This window comes from Sardina pilchardus, chromosome 1 (assembly GCF_963854185.1).
Source record: "Sardina pilchardus chromosome 1, fSarPil1.1, whole genome shotgun sequence".
Lineage (NCBI taxonomy): Eukaryota > Metazoa > Chordata > Actinopteri > Clupeiformes > Clupeidae > Sardina > Sardina pilchardus.
The window spans coordinates 12,054,934-12,079,403 of NC_084994.1; the positions used below are offsets into that span (position 1 = coordinate 12,054,934).

The window sequence follows — 24,470 nt, forward strand, 5'->3', positions numbered from 1 at the left end:
TCTTGAGAGCTTATGAATCTTGGAAGCAGATAGCACGAGAAGTTAGAACTAAGCTTAAGAAATTCTGTTTGAAGGAAGATCTTGATAAAATAAACCAATATATTCAGAGTGGATATGACCAAGTAAATCAAAGTTATCAACCAATTCAGCGTAATTCTCTTAGCACGCCAGAGATTCTGCAGAAATTGGATGCTTGTAACACACTGACATCAGACATATGTGACCTAGTGAGTAAACGGTTGGATGTAGGCCTAGTTCAAGAGACCTTTAAAGAAGAAGCTGAAAAGGAAAGAGTGCGAATGATTTTAAGTCGTGAAGAATATAAATCTGTCTTTGGTGGAACAAGCACTGAAACCGTTATTTCAGAAGATAATCTGTCAAACACAAGCTCTAAGGCCTCTAGCAAGCGGGCAGATGCGGAAGCAGATCTTGCAGCCAAAGTAGAACAGGCAAAGTCTATTGAAGAGATACAAGTTCAACATGCCAAACTTATTAAGCTGCAAAGTGAATGGAAACTCCATGAGTCACAAATGTTGATCGAGATGAAGCAGAAACAGGCAGAAGTGGAGCTGAAGCTAGAAGAGGAAAAAACGAAGCTAAGAATGTTGCAAGCAAGCATGGACGTGAAGGTGGCTGCAGCTCGAGTTCGAATTTACACTAAACTAGAAGGTGATGTGGAGAACATGGTGGGAGAACCTAATACAGCATCTCTTGTCAGAACCACTCCGGCTACGTATTCAAACAGACAACTAGATACAGGAGCCCCTCTGTTCCAATCGCAATCATCTTCTCAGAGTGTAACAGCCAATTTGGCTGAAGCAATCGCAAGTTCATTAAGTCTAAATCGCCTGCCTGTTCCTGAACCAACCATGTTTGCTGGTGATCCTTTGACATTTGTTGATTTCTTGATGTCGTTCACGACTCTAATTGACAGGAAACATATCTCTGCTAGTGAAAAAATGCTCTACTTGAAAAGCTACCTTTCAGGAGAGGCACGGAAAGCTGTGGAAGGATTCTTTTACCGGAGCTCTGAGGATGCATATGAAGGTGCTTGGGCAGTTTTAAAGGACAGGTATGGAAATCCATTCATCGTGCAGAAAGCGTTTCGAGACAAGCTGATGAAATGGCCTAAGATTAGTCCTAATGATTCTCTGGCACTCAGAGACTTTGCAGACTTTTTACAGAGCTGTGTAGAAGCTATGCCCCATGTCAAAGGATTGGCCATTTTAAATGATTGTGAGGAAAACCATAAACTCTTGAGAAAATTACCAGACTAGATTGTACGCAAATGGAGCCGAGTCGTAGTAGAGCAGCTTGATGCATCTGGGGAATATCCAATCTTTGAACACTTTACTAAGTTTGTGATGAAGGAAGCTCGTATAGCCTGTAATCCCATCACCTCTTCCTTCTTGAGCTCCAGCTCAGTAGATGAAAAGCTCCCCAAGAGGGCAAAGGCCCTCAGTACAAGTGCCCAAACAAAACATCAGGCATTTAACTCAGAAAGCTCACCTCCCTTTAAGCCAAAGCTGCCATGCCCTGTCTGTAATGATGAGCTGCACGGCATCGCTAGGTGCCCAGTCTTTGCTGCTAAGTCTATGGGAGATAAAAAGGCGTTCATACATCAAAATTATCTATGCTTCGGATGTTTGCGTAAGGGACACATAACTAAAGACTGTAGAACACGCCATGTTTGTGGAGTGTGTAACCGGCGTCATCCAACCTGTTTACATGAGGAGAGAGAGAAGACGTCCGGTGACAGGGGGAGAAGTCTCATTACTGGTTCCACCGAAGGACAAGTAAATCAGGAAGTCCGCAAAGTTTTGTCCCACACAGTAACTCTGAATTCTTCTGCTACTTCAAGCATCGTCCCGGTTTTCTTGTCGTCAATGAAAGAACCTCAGAAGGAAATTCTTACCTATGCTCTCCTTGATACACAGAGTGATTCATCCTTTGTCCTGGAAGATCTTGTCAGAGAGCTGGATGTAGTTACTCAACCATTGCAATTGAAGCTTAGCACAATGACCGCTGTAGACACAGTTATAGCCAGTCAAAGCGTGGGTGGTTTGCTCATTCGAAGCTTTCATTCTGAAAATTGCATACAGTTACGGCAAGCATACACGCGCGACTTTATTCCTGTTGATAAGTCTTGCATACCAACCAGGACCTCAGCGTTGCAGTGGCCTCACCTTAAACATCTTGCAAATAACTTACCATCTCTTCAAGACTGTGAGGTGGGACTGTTAATTGGCTATGATTGTCCTTCAGCTTTAGCTCCCCTTGAGGTCATCACTGGTGGTGAAAATGAACCATTCGCACAGAAGACCGAGCTGGGATGGAGTATCATAGGAGCAGCTAATCCTCACATGGATAGGCAGGGAAGTCAAAGCTTCGTACACAGAGTTGCAGTGAGAGAGATGCCAGTCCCGTCAGCCGTTGACATCTTGAAGGTTTTGGAGTCTTTGTTGACTTCAATGAGCGGAATTCTGAGGGTAAAAGTGTCTCACAAGATGATGTGCGCTTCATACAGATTCTTAGTGAAAACATCCAGCAGAAAGAGGACGGTCACTTGGAGATGCCTCTCCCATTTAAAGGCTGTAATCCCCCGTCATTGCCTAACAATAAGAAGTTGGCCATAATTCGCCTGCAGCACTTAAAGAGGAAGCTCAAGGCAAATCAACAGTTTTATGATCATTACAAGGCGTTCATGGAGGACGTGATCAACAAAGGGGACGCAGAGCCAGCCCCAGAGGTATCTGTCAGAGAGGTTGTTTGGTACATACCCCACCATGGTGTGTACCACCCGAAGAAACCTGGCAAATTGAGAGTTGTATTCGACTGTTCGGCTAAATTTTGTAGCATATCGTTGAATGATACTTTGCTGACAGGCCCCGATATGATCAATTCCTTGGTGGGAGTTCTCTGTCGTTTCAGAAAAGAGAAGGTGGCAGTCATCTGCGATATTGAAAGGATGTTCCATCAGTTCCTCGTTACACCTGAAAATCGCCGCTACTTGAGGTTTCTATGGTGGGAGCATGGAGACCTTGATTGTGAGCCTAAGGAATATCAGATGGCTGTCCATCTCTTCGGCGCCGCTTCCTCTCCAGGGTGCGCTAACTTTGGTCTGAAGTATCTTGCACAGCAATACAAGGCACAGTACCCCTCTGCAGCAGCATTTGTTGAAAATAGTTTCTATGTCGATGATGGGCTAGTGAGTGTTCCAACAGTTAAGGAGGCCTCTGAACTGATAGTTGAAGCACAAGAGTTGTGTAAAAGAGGGGGCCTACGACTCCACAAATTCAATTCGAATGAAAGTGAGGCTCTTCATTGTCTTGAGGCATCCGAAAGGGCTTCGAGGGTCGGACATCTTGCCCTCAATCCTGATTCAGCATCAGTAGAACATGCACTGGGTATTCAGTGGCTGATTGAAGATGACCGTTTTAGCTTTGATATAAACCTGAAAGACCGACCAGACACACGGCGTGGCATTCTATCAGTCATAGCTTCATTGTATGATCCTCTGGGCTTTGTAGCTCCATTTGTCCTGAGTGGAAAGTGCATTCTGCAAGAACTATGTCGTCGGAGCATTGGATGGGATGATCTACTCCCTGAGGACTTGCTTCCACGGTGGGAGGAATGGAAGACTGGTCTCCGAGGTCTTAAAGGAGTCTGGATCCCAAGATGTTATTTCCCACAAGACTTTGGCAAGGTTGTGAGGGTAGAATTGCACCACTTTGCAGACGCTAGTAGTGTAGGCTATGGTGCATGCTCTTATCTTAGATATAAGGATGTTCGGAACAAAATTCATTGCAGTTTTGTCATGGCGAAGGCTAGGGTTGCGCCATCAAAGATTACAAGCATTCCCCGTTTAGAACTTTCAGCTGCTGTGGTTGCAGCTAGATTGAGCAGCCTGCTGAAGTCAGAACTAAATATGAAGATTGACGAGGAATTCTTCTGGACAGATTCTCAAGTCACTCTAGCATACATAAACAATGAAGCAAGGAGATTCCACATCTTTGTGGCAAATCGTGTTCAGCTTATACGAGAGTACACCAATCCAAACCAGTGGCATCACGTCGATACTACAGAAAATCCAGCTGATCACGCCTCTAGGGGGCTCCATGCATCAGACATTTTAGCATCAACCTGGCTATCGGGTCCTGAATTTTTGTGGAAGGAAGAGATCAATCCGGAACCTACTTTGTCACCTGACCTATTGGTTGGTGACCCAGAGGTTAAAACTATTCAGACCTTCGCAATAAGAGTGATTGATTGTACAAACATGCTTGATCGTCTGTCTAGGTTATCCTCTTGGACAACACTTCTGAAGGTAGTGGCAAGAATTAAGAGACTGGCGTTTGGGCGAAAGTGTCAAACTGATGTTGTGACTGTCAAAGAGCGTGAGAGTGCTGCCAACATAGTGATCAACCTAGTCCAACAGCAAGCATTCAGCCGAGAAATAAAGGCACTTGAAAGGGGTGAAAGTCTTCCCTGTTCTAGTCCCCTTTTTAGTCTTGATCCCATTCTTAAAGACGGCATGCTTTGTGTTGGTGGAAGATTGAAACATTCATCACTTAGTGAAGAATTTCGGCACCCTTGCATTCTACCAAAAGACGGTCATATCACCCAGCTTGTCTTGTCACACTATCATTCTCAAGTATGCCATCAAGGTCGCAGTCAAACTCAAATGGAGCTTAGAGCGAATGGATTCTGGATCATCAGTTGCAGCAAGTTGGTGGCGAAACTGATACACATGTGTGTTCCGTGCAGGAAGCTGAGGCGTCCAGTAGAAGAACAGCGTATGGCCGAGCTTCCTAAAGAGCGTGTTGAAGCATCTGCACCGTTTACATATTGCGGAATGGACTGCTTTGGACCGTTTATCATTAAAAGGGGTAGAAAAGAGTACAAAAGGTATGGCTTGATATTTACCTGTTTCTATTCCCGAACTGTACATATTGAAATGTTAGAAGATCTATCCACCGACTCCTTTATCAATGCCTTACGGTGCCTCATCAGCCTAAGAGGAGTAGTGCGCCAACTGTACAGCGACCAAGGCAGGAACTTCATAGGAGCTAAGAATGAATTGAAAGAAGCACTCAAACGGTGTGACAACCAAATGTTTCTGTCTGAGCATCAATGTGAGTTTGTCTTCAACGCCCCGTCAGCAAGCCATGCTGGTGGAGTTTGGGAACGCCAAATACGCACTGTTCGAAGTGTGTTGGACGCTACTTTGTCTCAAAGTTTAGGCAGGCTTGATGATCCCTCCCTTAGGACACTCTTTTATGAGGCCATGGCCATTGTTAATAGCCGCCCATTGACAGTAGATGGAATAAATGATCCCAACTCTCTTGAACCTTTAACACCTAATCACCTAATCCTAATGAAATCAAAGATTGCTCTTCCACCTCCTGGAAAGTTTGAGCGAGATGATGTGTACTGTACAAAGCGATGGCACCGAGTTCAATATTTGATTGAGCAATTTTGGAGTCGGTGGAAGAGGGAGTACCTCCATAACATTTCCACACGACAGAAGTGGCACGTGGCCCGACGCAATCTCGAAGTGAATGATGTGGTCATTGTAAAGGAAGACATCCTCCCAAGAAACCAGTGGCAGTTGGGACGAGTTGTGGAAACCTTTATGGATAGTGATGGCTTAGTGCGAAAGGTGAAAATACGAGTCGGAGTGCAGAAATCAGGAAAGCATCAGTTTCCATCTAAACCTTCTGTCATAGAGAGGCCCGTTCAAAAGTTAGTGCTGCTTCTTGAAAATGAATGGCCATAAAATATACATTTACATATATACATGCATAGACATATACACCCATCATATTAGCATAACTATGCTTATTTTGCACAATGGTCCAATGTTGGAATAGTAAATGGTCTTTTTTAGAGATCTTAAGAATCATGTATGATTTATTTGGTGTTTTTTCATGACATGATTGGTGGGAGTGTAAATGACCACTATTGAGTAATGTATGCTGTTAATGAAATAATTCATGAAATAATTATGGGTGGTTGATACTAATGTGCTAATGTTAATGCTTTGTGTAAATGTTTAAAAAACTTATTTGCAAATATCTTGTATTTTGTATGTGCCTATAATTTGTATGTGATTGACCGGATTGACCAGAAATGCTGTACACCTGTGACGTTGACGTTTGTCCTTTTGGTGCCGCCGTAGTTTGCACAAGGGGAAGAGGAGCTTTTAAAAGGTAGCTGGCGGGTGTGAATGGTACGCAGCTGTGTTTGGGCCTACATGATTTTACCAGATATGTTTGTTTCACTGATGAATTGAAATAACTTGACGCCCGTTTCATGACGGAAGAAAGGACTATTGTAATTGCATTCCTTGGTGAGCGCAGCGAGGTACGATACGTTTTCATTCTTAATTGTTTTCACATACGTGTGATCCATTTTGCTGTGTATTTATTAATGTTTGCAGTCCTAAATGTTTTAATATATTGACGTTTGCATTCGTGGAAATGAGTGTGTGAAATGTTTTGTATGTATGTTTTCAATGCAGTTTTCACGGTGCTAAGGTGACGATGGATTAAACGTCATGCTTGTTTGGCGAACTAAATAAAGAACACCTTTATGCATCAGTCGAGACTCTCTTTCTTGGATCCAAGGGCTGCTACAGTCAGTATGACAACAATAAGGGGGAAACAGGATTACAGTATTATTTTTTCTTAACACCACTGCATATGTTCAAAACTGTAGGTAAGCTGTAAATTGGTGGTGATTTGGACACCCTCAATATGCATGATCAACAGTAATGGCATGACTGTCCACTTGGTCCAATTCCATAATTAACCTGTTGAGGAGTGAATTCTTTAATGGCCTATGCAGACTACACGATTTCAGCCCAATTTGGCCACGATTGTCCATTGTCGTGTCCGAATATTCAAATTTGGGAACAACGCTCGAAGGGGCAGAAAAGTCCCTGAGGGTAATTGCTGCATCATAGTATGGAACTTTTTTTGAAAACATTCTGATTGGATATTTGTGATTGTACTCCTCAACAGGTTAATGAAAATGCTGAACAAAAAAAGTCCCCTGTATATATAGGGGCCATTTTCCAAATGAAGTTGCACTTAAGATTGTCTTTTCTTTGTTTCTTTTCACCATTCTTACAATCTCGAGACAATTAATTCATTCTTTCACTTCATTTAACACTAGAAGCGCCGCGCCGTTCTGACCCACTTATACCTAGAAGCGCCGCGCCCCGGTCATTTGACCGCTTTGACGACCTACTAGAAGCGCCGTGCTGTTGTGAACTACTTAAAGCGCGGCGAGGCGGTCAAATGACCGCTGAGTCCTTAGACTGGGAGGCTTTTACTTACACATAATCAGTGCTTAATTTGAGCCGGAACAAGCCGGAACAAGATCCGGAACCTCCAACGTTGGATCCGGCAGCTATTCAAGGCTTAATTTGGGATCCGGAACCTGGCCTTACTTTCCTTCTCAAACTATGTTGAAATCGCATCTTTCACAGCCCAATTAAAAAAATTTCCCGGAGGAAAAACCCCCTGACCCCCGGGAAATGAAAGGGTCAGCCGAGGTATAGCCCCTTTATCTTTTGAACACCTATAGCGACGCGCCTGGTGCTGTCGCATTTGTAGAACATTCGAATTTGTGGAGGGACAGGCTATGAAACGTCTTGCCCTCAACCGTAGGCTACACCGCGCTAATGACGTATTTAGCAGTCAAAATCCAAAACATGTACAGTATAGCAGGGAGAAATCGTTGGACATTCTTCATTATTTTGTTATTCAGCACCCCTGGTCAAAAAGAGGTTCCCGCGCGCCTGGTTCGTTCGGACCTTTTGGCCGCGGTCAACACTGTCCCCATCTCAAGTGCATGAGCGGGGTTTTTCGCAGATTAACTTGATTTGCGCAGCAAATAGAGCATCTCTTTTCCCCTCTACCATCTCCTCGCAACTTTCTATTGGCCTTGTCGGCCCACTGCTTAAGCTACCCGGTTCAATCCCATTCCCTACGTGAAATCATGGATTGCCATGGATCTGAGGAGTAGGGAAATAGATGGATACTGTATGGGCTGTTTTGGACAAATAAGATATATGTGTAAGTAAAATGAAGTCTTAATTATTCTCTGCTGGTACTCTCAATATATTGTGTTGCGTTAACGTGTGTTTGGAGAGTTAACGGGCGAGCTTTGAGTGAGTATTGTGTGCTTGTTTGGAGTTCATCCTTTTACTCTGAGCGTTGTCCGTTGTGGTTAAAATAACCTTGGCTAGCTTACTGTCTTGCAGGCGAAATAAAGCCTTAAACATGCGAATCTGCACTCTGTCTCCGCACTCGGTAACTGGGTTAATTGTAGGCTAGTGCACACAGAATCCTTGTGCGTCGTCGTCCCGCGTACCCTTTATTTATTTATTTATTTATTTATTTATTAATTTTTGAGTCGCCGGATCCACCCATCATCTGCGTTCCGGCACCTCCCACTTTACAAATTAAGCACTGCACATAATGATCGCTAGATGGCGCTTCGTGCACGAATGAAATCGTTTGGTCATAAATTCAGTTTGCACTAAACCATGTGTCATTCATGTCAGACCGTGTTGTTGTTTGTTTCATTATGACATACAGCACGTTTGAGTTATCTGTTCATGTATTTGTGTTGATTTGTGTTGTTTGAGGTAAAAACTTTGGAAGAGTTCTTGAACAAACCTTAAGCAAACTTGACTTTCAACTAAAATGCTCTAAAAGTGAATGTGGCTAGTTCTAATTCACTCCCCAAATTCACTTCTATTCATTTAATAGGTAGCCTATATGTTCGCGCCGCCGAAAATGATCGGACCTGGTCACCTGGAACAAAGAGCCTAACAGTCTGGTTTCAATTACACAGTAGCCAGGATTTCATGCCGCATTTTACAGGCTACCGTGGCTACTTTCTAAAACAACTTTCATTCATTTAGGGAGAAGCATCTAGGCTAGCTACCTCGGAGGGAGGGAGATAGAGAGAGCTATGCTGAACAGGCATAGGCGTGAGAAGTAGCATAATTGAAAACTAGAAATGCAATTCCAAGGAATTACCAGTGCATGAAAATGCAAAAATAGATAGATAATGTAGATATGGTTACTAAGGTGTAGCTAGGGTAAACATGGTGGTTGCATAATTTACAGAGAGTTGATAGTGTGAAGGTAGACGTTTTAAAGATGAAACGTTCCAGTTCTAACTTAACTAATGATTTCTATTCATGTTAAAATGTTGATTAGCTAACTTAGCTAATGATTTCTAGCAGTTACGCTAAAAATGCTTATTATGCTAGCAATGCTAACTTTACTAACAATGCTAACCAGGTTGATTAGCTAACTTAACCGATGATTTCTAGCAGTAATGCTAAAAATGCTAACTATGCTAACAATGCTAAATTTGCTAACAATGCTAACCAGGTTGATTAGCTAACTTAGTTGATGATTTTTTGCAGTTATACTAAAAATGCTAACAATGCTAACCATGCTAACTAGCTAACTTGCTAGTGAGGACTTTTATTTTGAAACATTTGTTGCTAGGGTATCCATGGTGGCCACTATCAGGAAACAAGAAGTTACTGCAGTATAATCATGTTGGTTGCTATGGAAACGGTCATAAACACTTAATTTTAATGGTTGCTATGTTGGTTGCTAGGTACATGGAGGTTTCATGTAGTTGACTGGAGGCATAGTGGATGATAACTGACAGTTGGAATGGTTGAACAGTTCAATAGTTGAGTAGTTTTTAATGGTTAAATGATTTAATAGTGTATTATTGCAGTGAGGACCTTTATTTTGAAACAGTTGTGGACAGAGGACGTAGTGAAACAGGATCTGTAGTCTTAATGAGATTGTATGCTTAAAGCCTGAGACAGAAGGTGCCTCTCATATAGCGTTTACGCGTCCTCTCTCGCTCCTCACTGATCTACATGAAGAATGATGGAGCGGCAACAATGGGATAGTCTAGCCCTTCTTCTATCTTTCTTTATGTAGATCATTGTGGATCGAGGAGCGAGGGAGGACATATAAACGCTGCTTGAGAGGGACCCACAGTAAATACTTTAAAAGTTGTATGTAGATAGTCTAATTAATGTTGATTTAGAACTAACGACTGGCTTTTGGCCATAGCAACCATCCATTTAGAACTAGTAACGGCAGTTTTGTCCTGCAAGTAGAAAGTTGATATGTGGCGGAAAGTAGTCCCTGCAGTCAAGACAGTTTTAGCGATGTTAACGGACGCAACGGTGGAATAAAACTATGTTCTACAGGTTATGAATACAAACGGGAGATAAGCGGGATAACGGCCTTCGAGGTCGACCGGTTCGATGGAAATAATGGCACGGCGGAGGTAACTCCGTCTCCGTGCTTCGCACGTCGCCGGAGTTCTAGACCTCCACCTAGCCATTATTTCCATCGAACCGGTCACCTCGTCGGCCGTTATCCCTTACTTATTTACTATAGGGTTCTAGAATGAATAAAACAGTGTGTTTGAAATAATGGAATTTGTGCTCTCTCATAAAGCTGGATCGATGGGACATGGGGAGGGTGGGTCTGTTGATCAGGGGGGAGGGGGTGTGGCGCCACAAGTAGTTCAAGCAGACGTAAGACTTTCATGTACTTCGATCATGGGGGAGGGGGCGTGGCACTGTGCCAATGCCACGCCCCCTCCCCCCTGAGAAACAAAGTCTCACTCCTTGCAAACTTCAAAACTTGAGAGCCCTGGGCTACAGGTTTGGGTGCAAATAAGAAAATGCCTCCATTCCACTATTTAGGCTACACCCGGGTGCAAATAATCACTCCGAAATATGTTTTCTCACTCTGTGAAAAGAAAATCTACAAATTGTGCGTCCTTGTCCTTTATATTGATGAGGAAACAAGCGGAGGTTAGGCTATACCTATGAGCAGGGATGTGTGGGCGCGATCCAGATCCAGATCCGGCCGCCTTGTTTTGTTTTCGATCGATGCTCTCTGTGTGCACGAGTACAAATCGGTTTTGCACATAGCCAGGTGGAATAATTGGTGCAAAAGTATTCGTCCCCGGAAAACAGCGACGGAAACTCGCAGATGTAGACTCAAGCACTTGTATCAATTCACTTGTAGTCGTGCAAGACTTTTATTAATGAGAAAATATTTCACAGATGCACAACTTCTGTTGCATTAGTTCACATTTGGGTTTACAAATGCACGAATGTTGTGCATGTTCTCAGACTATGAAACACGGATGTGCGAATGTGTTTTGCCCCAATCGTTGCAGTGTAAGTGGGGCAAAAGTCTCGAGGGGATGAGGCCAGGAACTTGTGATGCACAGGTGAGAATTCGTGTATCTGTAAAACGGTTTTGTGAACTTGTAAAACGGATTCGTGAACCCGTAGCCCTATTTTGTGTTAACAAGGTATGAAAAAAATATGTACAACTTCAAATGTACGGTTACACATTTGTGACTTTAGTGTGCGAATGCGAAATCTGCAGTTAAATGTGCTCGTGACTTTTGCCCCAATTATACCTTCATAGGTTTGAGGTAACAGTCTTCATAGTAAGGAAGAAACAGTTGCAGCAACGAATGGTAGTACTTTTCTGGGTTTTTCGTTGGAGAAAATCTGGGATACCTCACAATAGCAGGTTCAGTTTGAGTCCTTCGTCTCACAAAGCCACAGTTGTTGTTGAGCCGTACAATGTCATGTGAATCTCTTTCAGTCGGCACCTGTGACATTGGTATAACTCTGTATTCAGAACAAAAACTGGCCAGGCATAGATCCTCAAATTGTCCATTCTGGGGTCTGCTCTTATACCTTTCAATCACATTGGTCATCCAAATGCTACTTTCCTCATCACACTGTTGGAACTGAGCTTTAGCTTGGAGTACATGCAAAGGCAAACTCATCCTAACAGGATTATCACCAACTGGAATAAACTGTACGTCACGAGAACATTCTTTCAAGTGCATGTGTGTTAATCTATACACCGCTTCTTGGGCTGAAACTTCTCTGTTGTGTAGGTATACACTTCCAAGCTGTTTGAATGCTGCTTTTGCATCCAGATTGCCGTTCATTGACTCGTCTTGGGCACGTTGTAAGAGCAAACCCATTTCTTGTTCTGCTTTTGTGATGTACGACAGTATGTAGACCACAACTGAAAAGGCATCTGTAACATACTGAATATCCATGTTGCCTTGCCAAGCACGGAGTAAGTCTTTGTTGTACTGGTTCACCCAAATGTCTCCAGGATTTCGTTTCAGGACAACGCTTTTCTTTTTGGAACATATGTTGTACGCCTTTTCATACAAACCTTGATCTATTCCAAGAGACTCAAAAAATGCATCGGCTGTATCAAAAGTCATGTCAGGCATGGTCAACGCAGTTTTAACATTCTTTATTATTGTACTCGCACTTGTATTGTCATCATTGCCACTCAAGTCCTCACAGTTACCGCCTCTTGTGATGAAAGTACAGCTTGATGGTGGTCGTGGGAAGTTGAACCTACACACTGTGTTTTTCTTGCGGCAAGTCTTAGAGTGTCTTGTGCTGTGCCTCTGTACGCTGCTCACAACCTCGTAAAATTCTGCATCTGTTTCTGGTGGAATCTCACAGGTGATGTATCTATCTATGAACTGTGCCACGTCATCATCACTCTCTTTATCAATCTTGGGAGCATTTTCAACCCAAAAAAGACAGTGTACATGAGGAGAACCACGCTGTTAGAATTCAACACGATAAAAGTAGTCCTTTATTTTGCCTGTGGGTTCTGCTGGTGACATGATTACATCACGGAGAAAGCAATGCCATCGGTAATCAAACATTCTTGCTGCGGTCACAGGGTTTCTACGTATGAGTCCACATTTGTCAGACCAGTCAAGATCGTCAACGGATGTTTGTTTACCTTCTATTCTTAGAATAGAGTTCAGCATTTCAGGCCATCTCAAATCTGCAGAGCTAAAAGATGCAAAGAACGTGGGTATGGAGAGTTGTCTTATCATGGCAAATAAATCTTTCTGAACTGACATCCAGTATGGAGGTGTGCCACGAATTCCTCGTAAGAACTTGTATCCTTCGTCATTGCGCAATATTTTACCCAACGAGTCTGAGTTCAACAACATGTCTGGTGATGCGTCTTTCAGAGAGAAGTTGCCGCCACCTTTGCGTAATGCTACTGATACACCAGATACAACTTGATGCACCTCTGATATGTATTGTGCGTAAAAAATAAAGTCTGTGTTCTGTGCAAAACGCCCATCAGCATTCAGAATGTGTGTGTTCAGATAACGTGACAGAGTTATTTTGGACTCTCTTTCATCATGGAATGTAGGACCACCAGATGGATACAAAACAGGGAAACATTTTGCCTCGTTGGTTTTATCGGACAGCAACCTCACTGGACTGTTACCTTCACCTGGAGCCACATTAAAGGGATAGTTCGGGTTTTAAGACACGAAGTTATATGGGTTCCCTGTCAGCAACGTTGTGCATCAGCACTGACTTGCCCCCCGACAGCGTCCTGTGAGCCGAGATCCAGCCGGTTTTTGATCGTTTTTGATGCCGGACTATTTTCTTCAGCAAGTTTCTGGGGTCACGAAAGTAAAGTGTTTTTCTTCTCAAAACCATATGTGTTCAACAGAGTGATATATTTGCACCACAAAAACGTTGTCCAGCTGTCAGTAGCGCGCAGTGATAGGAATCGCGAAAAATAAGTAAGTGATAACGAGGTTTGAATTTTTCCTGGACAACGTTTTTGTGGTGCAAATATATCACTCTTTTGAACGCATATGGTTTTGAGAAGAAAAACACTTTACTTTCGTGACCCCAGAAACTTGCCGGACTACTTTCTTCAGCATCAAAAACCGGCTGGATCTCGGCTCACAGGACGCTGTTGCGGGGTAAGTCAGTGCTGATGCACAACGTTGCTGACGGGGAACCCATATAACTTCGTGTCTTAAAACCCGAACTATCCCTTTAAGTATATCCTGAAAATTCTGATCAATGATCTCTGAACCAAGATCGACCGGTTGTAATGATGTATCTGACAAAAGCCCATTCTGGTCTTTGATATAAGTCACATCTTCCTCTGCTTGCTCTTCAGGAACATTTTCATCATCACTGTTATCAAGGTATTTTCCTCATGCTGGTCAGTGCCATTCAGAGAGTTTACCCATTCGTCATTCATAGTCACATCACCGTACCATTTATTGTTTGCCATCAAATACCTCAGTGCATTTCTGACACGATCAGTGTGGACATACATGTATTCGTAATGACCTTTATATGTCAACTTACGTTTCAATTTCACTCTAATCATCTTGTCATCACATTCATTTCTTGGAAGTATATTTGTCACATTTGAGTTATTTACAGGAACAGATACGCAAGGACCATGGCAAGCTCTCTGGCGGCCTCGAGGCAAACACAACAGCTTCATGAAGGGAATGTGACGTGCAATGAGATGTTGTTCCAAAGAGTTCAGACATTTAAGTTCTGCTGGAATATGATCCAAATGCATGTTGTTGGTAACACTCTGTTCGGGAAGTTTTCCTCCAAGTATTTTATGGTGACATGTATGGCAAATCCATAATTTGCTTGATGGACTGTCAGACAAATGACATTTCTGCACACATTCAACATCACACACATGTAAATATTGCAATGTTATGCATCTATTAGCCAATGCAGCCACTTCTGCTCTTTTGCTTTCATAGCAATGTCTTTTGCACTCAACGACCTGCTTCCTGAAGAGTAAACGATGACAGACTGCACATTTAAACTCAGGACCACGGCTGACCTCTTGACGAAAATGACCAATAGCCAAATTAATATTTTCCTGTTTCTTCTGCCATGTTGAATAATTCTCACAGCCTTTTTTAATTTTATTTACACGGATGTTTTCATTTTCTTGATACTTCCTCATATTATGCTCTTTGATTTTGCTCTGGAATCCAATGTTTTTCTCGTATTTTGTACGACTGTAGTTACGGACAAGAGCCTGAAATTTCTTATTGGTGTTATATTTGGCCTTAGAATAATTACGGACAAGATTCTGGAATGGCCTGTTTGACTTATATTTGGCTTTGGAGTAATCATGCACACGGGTCTGAAAGGTCTTGTTTGACTTATATTTGACTTTGGAGTAATCACGCACACAGGTCTGAAAGGTCTTGTTTGACTTATATTTGACTTTGGAGTAATCACGGACACGGGTCTGAAAGATCTTGTTTGACTTATATTTGACTTTGGAGTAATGACGCACACGGGTCTGAAAGGTCTTGTTTGACTTATATTTCACTTTGGAGTAATCACGGACACGGGTCTGAAAGGTCTTGTTTGACTCATATTTGACTTTGGAGTAATGACGCACACGGATCTGAAAGGTCTTGTTTGACTTATATTTCGCTTTGGAGTAATCACGCACATAGGTCTGAAAGGCCTTGTTCATCTTATATTTGACACTAGCATACTTGCGTACCATTGCTTGAAAGGCAGCACTTTTCCTATATGTCATTTTAGAGTAGTCACACCTCGATTTCTTGTATTCAGGATCAGAGATATATTTATTCTGAACACACGCAAGCTTTCTCTTTCTGTAATTATTGTCATTGTATCGAAGGCGCTCTTTTTTTGCTTTCACATTTTCTGCTTCATCTTTCAACTTTCTTTTTTGTGTTGACCTAGTGGCATCAATCTTTACAAGCTGGCAAAATCCTGTACATCTTACTGTATCTTTGTGTTTAACACATGTTATGACTTCGTAATGATTTCCAGTGTGATTCAAATAAATGCACGTGTCTCTATACGAGAGTGAGTCTGGTCTGTGCATATTCCATCTCCCATTATTTAAAGTGATTATCGTTGTTTGTAATAAATCAGCAGCGGCAAAAATATCTATCTCAGTTGCCCATGAACCACATAGTAAATCCTTGATTTAGTCACGTAGTCCTGCACAGATGTGTATTTATCCCTCAGATATCTTTCAAATTTAGTGTTGTTTTTCTGGAGGTGTTGCACCACAGCACGTCTTATTTTCAAATGCTTGTCTTCATTGTGACAAATACTGAAGGCTAGGCTACGGTAAAAGCAATTCCCATCCGGTTTTATATTTTTGATTTTACAAGGACAGCCAATGTCATCGAGATCTGTTGTTGCCATTAGGCCTATATCAAGGTTTTCATTTTGAAGATGTAAACATGTACAGTGCATCCTGGTCCTGACGAGTTAAAGGTTTGAAAGCCTGTTTGTGTACTCTTGTATCACTTATGATGACATCATCAGTTGCCTGTAAATTACGGTCTAGTTTGTGTGTTTCTACATCGACAAGAATGACATCGTCAGTTGCCTGCAATTTAGGCTTTAGACACGGTTTGTGCGTTTCTACGTCAACAAGAATGACATCGTCACTTGCCTGCAATTTACGCTTTAGACACGGTTTGAGTGTTTCTATGTCGACAAGAATGACATCGTCTGTAATCTTATTGAATGAATGACACTGGTTATCTTGATTGGTCGCAGGTTTCTGTACATTAGACTGACGTTTTATCTTATTTAATGCACAATCTCGGTTCAGATTTACACAAGCTTCTTGCACATGCCTGGAAACATTTTGTTTCACATTCTTACCCGGCACTCTTTTCAAAACATCACTGTAGAGTGGTCTGCTGTTTACATTTGAACGAGCATTTGCGTCTGGTTTTGTCTGCGACTGTTCTGTGCAGTTTGTGACATTTCCTACAACCTTTGAGGACTTGTATGACCCACTCACAATGTGTTGCTGTTGATACACTTCAGGCCTACCTTTCGCAGTATCACTGTAGTGTGGACAGCAGTTCGTAGAGCTCGATCTGGCTGGATCAGTCATCTGTCCGCTTGCATGGATTATTACTGAGACTCCAGTCACCTCAAAACGTGGTGCATTTACACCAAAGGATCGTGCAAAGTCATAGACAAATGTGAACAGGGACTGTACTGACCTGAAGTATGCAACACAACTTACCCTCTCACCTTTCTGGTTGACACTTCTGTTTGCATGTGAATCTACAAAGGCAAACCTTGCTCCAGCATTCACTATAGCACATGTATTTGCACAAATGGTTAACAAACAAGCATCATTGCTAAACAGTGCCCGCTGCAGCGCTACATCAAAAGGCATAGCAACATCACGTAAATCATCATCATAGTCATCAATCTGAATAAAACCAGTGTAAGATTCATCAAAGTTTATAGCAAAATCACAATTCCACACTTCATATTGCCTGGGCAATTCAGACACAGCAATATAGCCCCTTCCATGATCTCTGATTTTACCCTGTGCACTCATTGACCTGTACAGAACAGTTCCCTTAATCAAAACATCATCAATATCTCCAGTTTCCCAGCTCCAAACATTCTTTATCTTGGACTTCAAAACAGCAGTCAAACTAATGGCACCACACTGCTTGTTGCGCACATTTCCAAACCGTAAATGGCCTTGATGAATGGACCCCATCAGCACAGCTTTCTCTGGAAAGTCAACAGATTGAATCAAACAATCATTAGTAGCATTAGGCGTCACACAATTTGACATTGGGTTTGCAGAGTCATGACACATATTCAGAGACTGCAAGTTTGGCAGTGTTTGAGCAGAGTTTTGAGCAGTACGTGAGCAGTACGTGACAATACGCGGCCCGAAGGCAATGCATTCGCTTTTTTTGTAAGAGGTGGCAATAGCAAAACCTCTGCATTCGCCTTTTTTTCACGAGGTGGCAATAGCAAAACCTCTGCATTCGCCTTTTTTTCACGAGGTGGCAATAGCAAAACCCCGGTAGCTTGGTCCTCTGCAGTCAGCTCTGTCTCAGAGCTGGCATCTACAACAAAACACATTACAGAAAGGGAAATATAATTATAACATGGTCATTTGATATACAGCAAACATCAAGTGCAACAACAAATATCCCAACATAATTGACCATGCCTTTCCACTTTTATGAAAACATGCACTGGCATTTGTTATAGTTATGGCATTTGGCAGACACTTTTATTTGAAAATATAACACCAATTAATGTAATACTGTAATAACTCAATAATAGATGTTGATACAAGTATAAATATTAATACAACATACACTATGTGGCAACAGTTAAAGATACAGTTTGTGACAAACAATCATAAAATTAAGATCGTTGATCAATCCTCTACATTGCTGTGGCGTTGGGTGATTTGTCAGGAACAACTCCTCAAAACAACAAAACAAAACACTACCACACTGTAAAACCGAACACTACAAGTAAAATAGTTTTTTTGATTTGAAAACACTCAAAAATGAAAAATAGCTCATTGTACTTTAATCGTCTGTGTTACTTGAACAAATATTTACTTTTAAGTTGACAGCACTCGTTCGCTTTAAGTAATTTGAAAAAATAGAATGCGTGGGAACAGATTTGTAGGCGGATCTTCTGCCATGGATCTTGTGCACGTCAAGCGAAGCGACGCATAACGGTCGACCACCAGAGAAGACACGAAAAGAATGGGGCACAGGAGAAGATACAACGGGACAACGAGAAGAGAAAACCGCAATTAAACGTAAGTGGAGAAATTAAGTGGTGCATTTTGACCCTAACGTACGACCTTTACCATATTGCTAAAGCCAAAAGTTTGAAAATATTTGACTGCTACGTAAATGTATCCAGTTAGCTGCTACTAGCTAGCAGCTAAGAATGTTGCTTCTGTATGCCAGCACTTGATTGATCAGCTAACTTAACGCTAGCAATCTCCAATGTGACTAAAAACATGGAATAATTTACCCCGTTAGTACTGTTTAACACAATGACTTTGAAGTGCAAGCTATGTGGTGCGTTGCTTAATAACAGGGCACAGGTTCTGACCGGCAACATTAGCGCTTAGCATGCTAGCGTTTAGCATGCTAGCGACGTTACGTCCGTCCGTTAGTCCACTTCCATGCCGTTATGATGACCTGTGTGTGCACATTTCATTCAGTAAATGCGTTTACTGTAAGATTAAGGTGATCAGATTTTTGGGACATAATCCTTGGACATTTTCTGTTTAGAACCGTAAAGACCTAAAATGCTTTGCTAGAAATTATTCAAATTATTAGTGCTGTTACCTAGACTATATAATTTTAACCATGCACACTCAGCTGGAATAGTTATGATGACACAACAGCAATGAGTTGAGTTCACAACCTCAAAGCATATTTGAGCTCAGAAATGGGCCAAAATACTGTATGCTACATTTCAGCACTCCATGAAATCCTACTGTAGCCTAGTGCAGTGTTTTTCAACCTTTTTTGAGCCAAGGCACACTTTTTTCATTGAGAAAATCCTGAGGCACACCACCAGCCGAAAATGTTAAATAAATTGAAATTTTATTGAAAATGAAATTAAATAAAAATCTGTAGCCCGCAATAACGATATCAAGTCATTCTTGTCAAAGTGTCTTGAATGGGAATCAAATGAACACAAAGAAAATTATTTCTATAAACTCTTTTTTAGACCACTTAGGTGAAATTGGATAATTTCCCACGGCACACCTAACAATGTGTCACGGCACACTAGTGTGCCACGGCACAGTGGTTGAAAAACACTGGCCTAGTGGTCACCTGTGTGTAGATAATCTAAAATAAGATAGTTGTCTTGGTCATCTTAGTAATGGCTATCTAGGTCTATACATGCTATATCTTCCTATTTTAGGACAGTGGGGGCTACCCATATCTAAAGAAAGTATGATGTTATAATAGATGTATAGTATAATGTGTAATAAGATTAAAGAATACTTTGGTTTCAGAAGCTGTACTAACTATCAAAGAAAGGTAGCCTAATCCCTACTGCATTTCAAATTGTTATTATTACTGGCTTGACTATATGACTGTTTGTTTTCACATGCAGGGATCCTCGGATGTAAATATCCAACGTGCTGTGGCACTCCGTGGCCTTCCTTTCTACCTCCATGAAGATGATGGCACTTTTATAAAGACATGGGATGTAAGTAAGCATGTTGTCTATTATTGACATGACCGTTAAAGGTAATGGCTATCTAGGTCTATACATGCTATATCTTCCTATTTCAGGACAGTCCGGCTACCCATATCTAAAGAAAGTATGATGTTATAATAGATGCATTGTATAATGTTTATTAAGATTAAAGAATGCTTTGGTTTCAGAAGCTGTAACTATCAAAGAAAGGTAATCCTACTGCATTTTGAATTATTATTACTGGCTTGACTACATGACTTCTTTTCACATGCAGGGATCCTCGGATGTAAATATCCCACACACTGTGGCACTCAGTGGCCTTCCTTTCTACCTCCATGAAGATGATGGCCCTTTTATAAAGACATGGGATGTAAGTAAGTTGTCTATTATTGACATGACTGTTAAAGGGGTAGTTTTTGGACATAGGACCTCATTTCCAAGTTAGCCAATGTGAATCAGAACAATGAGAAAATTGGGTACAGCATAGAGCAAATACTGGTCCAGCAGCTTAAACTAAACTGAATTGAAGCTAAAGCCAAAATGTCCTGGTAGGTTATCAATAGCTGCCGAGCCACTATTTAGTCTCTGTTGCATCAAATTTTGTCATTTTTATTCTTATGGACAGAAGTGATCTCGAAGAACAGGGCTATGGGTCGAGCAACACTGGAGTTACATTTCAAGCTTTTGTTTTTTTCACCAGGAAACTCCAGAGACGTTACTTAGTATTATTTCAAGTAATTATTTCAATAATGCAACTGCCCTGGAAAAGTTTGAGGAGAAAATGTTAAACTTAATAGTGCAATAGACATAGTAGCCCTTAACTTGTAATCCCTATTAGATATTAAATTAACACACAGTTGTTCTTTGTTAATTTTTTCAGGTCTCTCAATCGGAGTTCAAGATGAGGAAACCCAGCCCGATTTGTCGCCGATTGGATCTTGCTCTGCAGGCTGGAATCCTGCACATTTATCTCTTCTGCTTCCGTTCCACTTTTGCTGGAACCAATCGCATCCTGGCTTATCCATCAGACGCACCAGGATCGTGGTCTGATTGGTTGAAGGACTATCCAAGCGTACAGAGACATTTGAACTATGCAAATTCATCACGCCTCTTGTCCAGTAGAAATACAGCGCAGACTCCCCAGACAAATGTTCAATCTCAAAAGACTGAGCTTGGTGATAGCCAAGCTACGAACTCCAATGTTTTTGTAATGTATTCATTAATTGTTCCCTGAACATATTCAATGATTTGTTGATGGTTGACGTTATTGTCCAATGTTTTTTTATAATTATTATTTTAATACTATCATCTCCTACCATCGTCTATCTCATTTCTCAAATTAGAGGTGGATAAACTGTTTATTTGAATTTAGCCTCACTACAGCCTTGATCTGAACTCCAATCTGTACTTGTTTTCATGGTTTACATTAAAAGATTAAGTCGAATTTCAGTGGCCTATGTTCTTCCAAGTCCTAAAGTTGAAACTAATCAAAATGAGCAAGTTTGTTCAACTTTCTGATAATTTAAACTTTTAAGTTAAGTTTAATTAAAATAATTGGTTGATGCTAAATTAAATATTTTATGTTGATATTAATGAATCCAAGTAAGCTGAGCTTAATTTTATTAATTACTGCAAACTCAACGAGTGGATGTTTCTTCAACTTAAAAAAGACTTGTTGAACACTCTCAAAATTCGCAAGTGGAGACTAATTAAAAAAGTCAAGTTTCTTTGACTTAGCAAAACCAAGTTACCATTACTTAAATTTTTTTGTGTAATCTGTTTCACCAAATTTTTTGAGTTCAACTAACTTGTCGGGTTTTACAGTGCAATAAATAACCTATTATGTGACAAGGAAGTTTAAACAAACATATTTAAAGACAACAGATTCAATAGTTGTTTTTTTTAAAACAGTCCAAACTGTCAGCACACGAAGTACCAGCAGACAAGTCATTCGACCACTGAGGTAGCATAAAGGAGACAAGTCTAGACCTAGACTGGATCATTGAGCAACACAAAAGTTGTTTATTGGAGAAATGCAGAGGTCTAGAAGGGGGTGTAAGGCTAGATCATGTCATTCAAGATAGAATGGAGCTGATCCAGTAAAAACCCTATACCAATATCAAGGTTTAGAATTTGATTCTGGTTTCAAAGGAAGCCAATGCAGACACACCAACAGAGTCAACTCAAGACATTAGAAAAGATTTCAACTGTTTGCATGCCAACAATGCAGCCATGACACCGTCTAACTGTAGAGCACTATAAACAGTACACCATGCTGAGTCCATTCCTAACATGGCTGCGCTTTTCTGCAGTAAGATTCCTATAATGCAAGTGCTTGTGGTACAAAAATGTTCTCATTACAAAGTGCAATGCCTTTTCTGGTAAAAAAAAAACAAAACACTGCATCAATCCTGAGGTCAAATCACCATTTTACTGTCATATGTGATTAGCTGGGCAGCCAACAAAAACCCACCTACCACTGATCATGACCTTGCGATATCTGACCATATTAGTGTTGAATACTCCCAATTTCAACTCTCACACTTGAGTCTCTAAATTCTACGGAAAAATATGCTTATGTTGTGAGACAACGCATACATGATTCCACCTTTTGCGAAGGCACTTACATGGACCTGAACTCAACCATCATACTACATAGATGAAATGAACAATTATAGTCCTACTGATAATGAACTCAATGAATTGCACTCAACTGCCAGAGAGTACATTTACTCATGAGTTGATGTTCAACAATCATATAATGCAGATATCAAAGCACTAATAACAAGCAAAAATCTGAACAATCTCATCTGTACTGAACCATCTCAAAAATGTTCTGAGAATAAAACTCCAGTATGTGTATGTGTGTTAGCACATCTACTTGAAAGGAAGGAAGACACCTTGTACTCCTTCACAACCCTGCATACATGACCTTATCTCCATGGTTGCACACAGCCTGCCTTCCCCTAAACATTCAAGCCAATGTAAAAACTACTCCAATTGCTTGTAAATAGAAATTGGAAGCAACATTTAAACTGTGATCAAAATGACATGTTTCCTATAAACACAACCATTATACATCAGAACAAAATAAAAAATTCAACTGCCTGACCTCAGTGGACCTCAAGCTGGCCTGTCTCTTTTTGGCCGCCTGGGAACGCTTGCTTAAACGTGGCATCTGCAAAATACATACAACACATCAGAAACAGTCAAGTCAGACAAGCTACATTTCCTTAAGCTTCTCATACAGTTACACTGCACTAATTTCTAAAAAACAGGTAACAATGTACATATTTACATCATAAATACTCTTAACTTCTTTATACATTCAAAAGTAAAAATACACATAACTTAAAGCAATAGTTCGGAATTTTGGACATAGGACCTCATTTCCAACTCAGTCTGGGTGATATAGGTTGGTGAAGACCATTTTCAGTGAATTTCTGCCCTTCCTATGAGTTGCAGCGTTCATCTCGTGCTAATCTGGTGCCAGATCTATCAACACGGACATGTATATCGATAGTCCGACGATTTAATTGACTTGTCTCGGGTGTGCGGTGGAGTGAGTAAGACTGTTGTTGATGTCAGACTGATGTTACCGTAGAAATGTGTTAGCTCAAAACCAGCGTTAGTGTGGCGCCATAGAAGTTTGTGGCTCTTGTTAAAGTACTTTGTTTCTTGTTTTCAGACCCCCCCATTCTTATTTTTGGTCTTTTATAGTTGACTCACAATATGCAGTACCGAAAAGTGTCACGTAGTCCGTGAGCCAGAGGGGTTGGTCGTTACCGAAAAGGTGGCAAAGGCTACCATACCTTTCCTGAAAGCTTGGAATCTCAGCTTTCCAGTGATGTATGATGGCCATCTGACAAGAGCTGTTTTGAGTTACAATGGTTTATTGAAACGTCGTTTGATTAATTTCGCCAATCACTTTCATTTTAATGATTAAATGAGACGGATATGCGGAGCATTTCTCTCCCTCTCCGTTGACCAAAACGTTGCTCTGGCATCTCTGCTGGACTGACTGAGTTATAGGCTACGTCGAGTGAGAGAGCTGTGAGGTAGGCTGTAAACATTCGAAAACTCGGGCGGTCTATGTTGCCCCCTTGCGGTTGCAGTTTTCCCGATGCTTCGGGAGTCCCGATGTGCGGGAATGAAAGGAGCATTCTCAACCCGTACCATCTGTATGACACATAATGTAAACTATAGGTTGAAGAAATAATGCGTATAAATCAAGCAGAACACTGACCAATCTGATCATGATATTGGACATATAGGAATATTTTATTTTGTTATGTTTGGTATCATTTTCAAGGGGAGACTCTGGGCTTTCATTTAAATCCTTTTGTGAACATTTTGGATTAGTACAGCCAACCCTGGAGCTCTTCAAACCTTTAATCACACACATTTTCCTGCCATTTCCGCTTAAAGCCTACCTTACATTGCCAGACTTTGCAAAGATTTGGAAAAGATTTTTGAAAGACTACAGTCTCAGACCCTCTCACATCTAAAGACAATTCATTGAGTTTTT

The 24,470-nt window shown here is 41.1% G+C and overlaps 1 protein-coding gene across 1 annotated transcript; it reads left to right on the plus strand.

Annotated features, from left to right (window-relative positions):
* The first annotated feature begins 542 nt into the window (after window positions 1-542).
* On the plus strand, window positions 543-21,260 carry LOC134076406 (uncharacterized). Its single transcript, XM_062531454.1, has 6 exons — window positions 543-686; window positions 2,528-4,216; window positions 18,375-18,533; window positions 19,856-19,951; window positions 20,217-20,312; window positions 20,823-21,260. The coding sequence occupies exons 1-6, from the start codon at window positions 543-545 to the stop codon at window positions 21,174-21,176; spliced, it is 2,538 nt and encodes an 845-aa protein (XP_062387438.1). The 3' UTR covers window positions 21,177-21,260.
* Window positions 21,261-24,470: the final 3,210 nt, after the last annotated feature.

Coding starts and splice junctions, on each gene's coding strand:
- LOC134076406 (XM_062531454.1), top strand. CDS start 543: ATGAAGCAGAAACAGGCAGAAGTGGAGCTGAAGCTAGAAGAGGAAAAA. Junction 687..2,527: donor AAGGTGATGTGGAGAACATG/GTGGGAGAACCT, acceptor CGCTTCATACAG/ATTCTTAGTGAAAACATCCA. Junction 18,534..19,855: donor AGAGAAAACCGCAATTAAAC/GTAAGTGGAGAA, acceptor TTTCACATGCAG/GGATCCTCGGATGTAAATAT.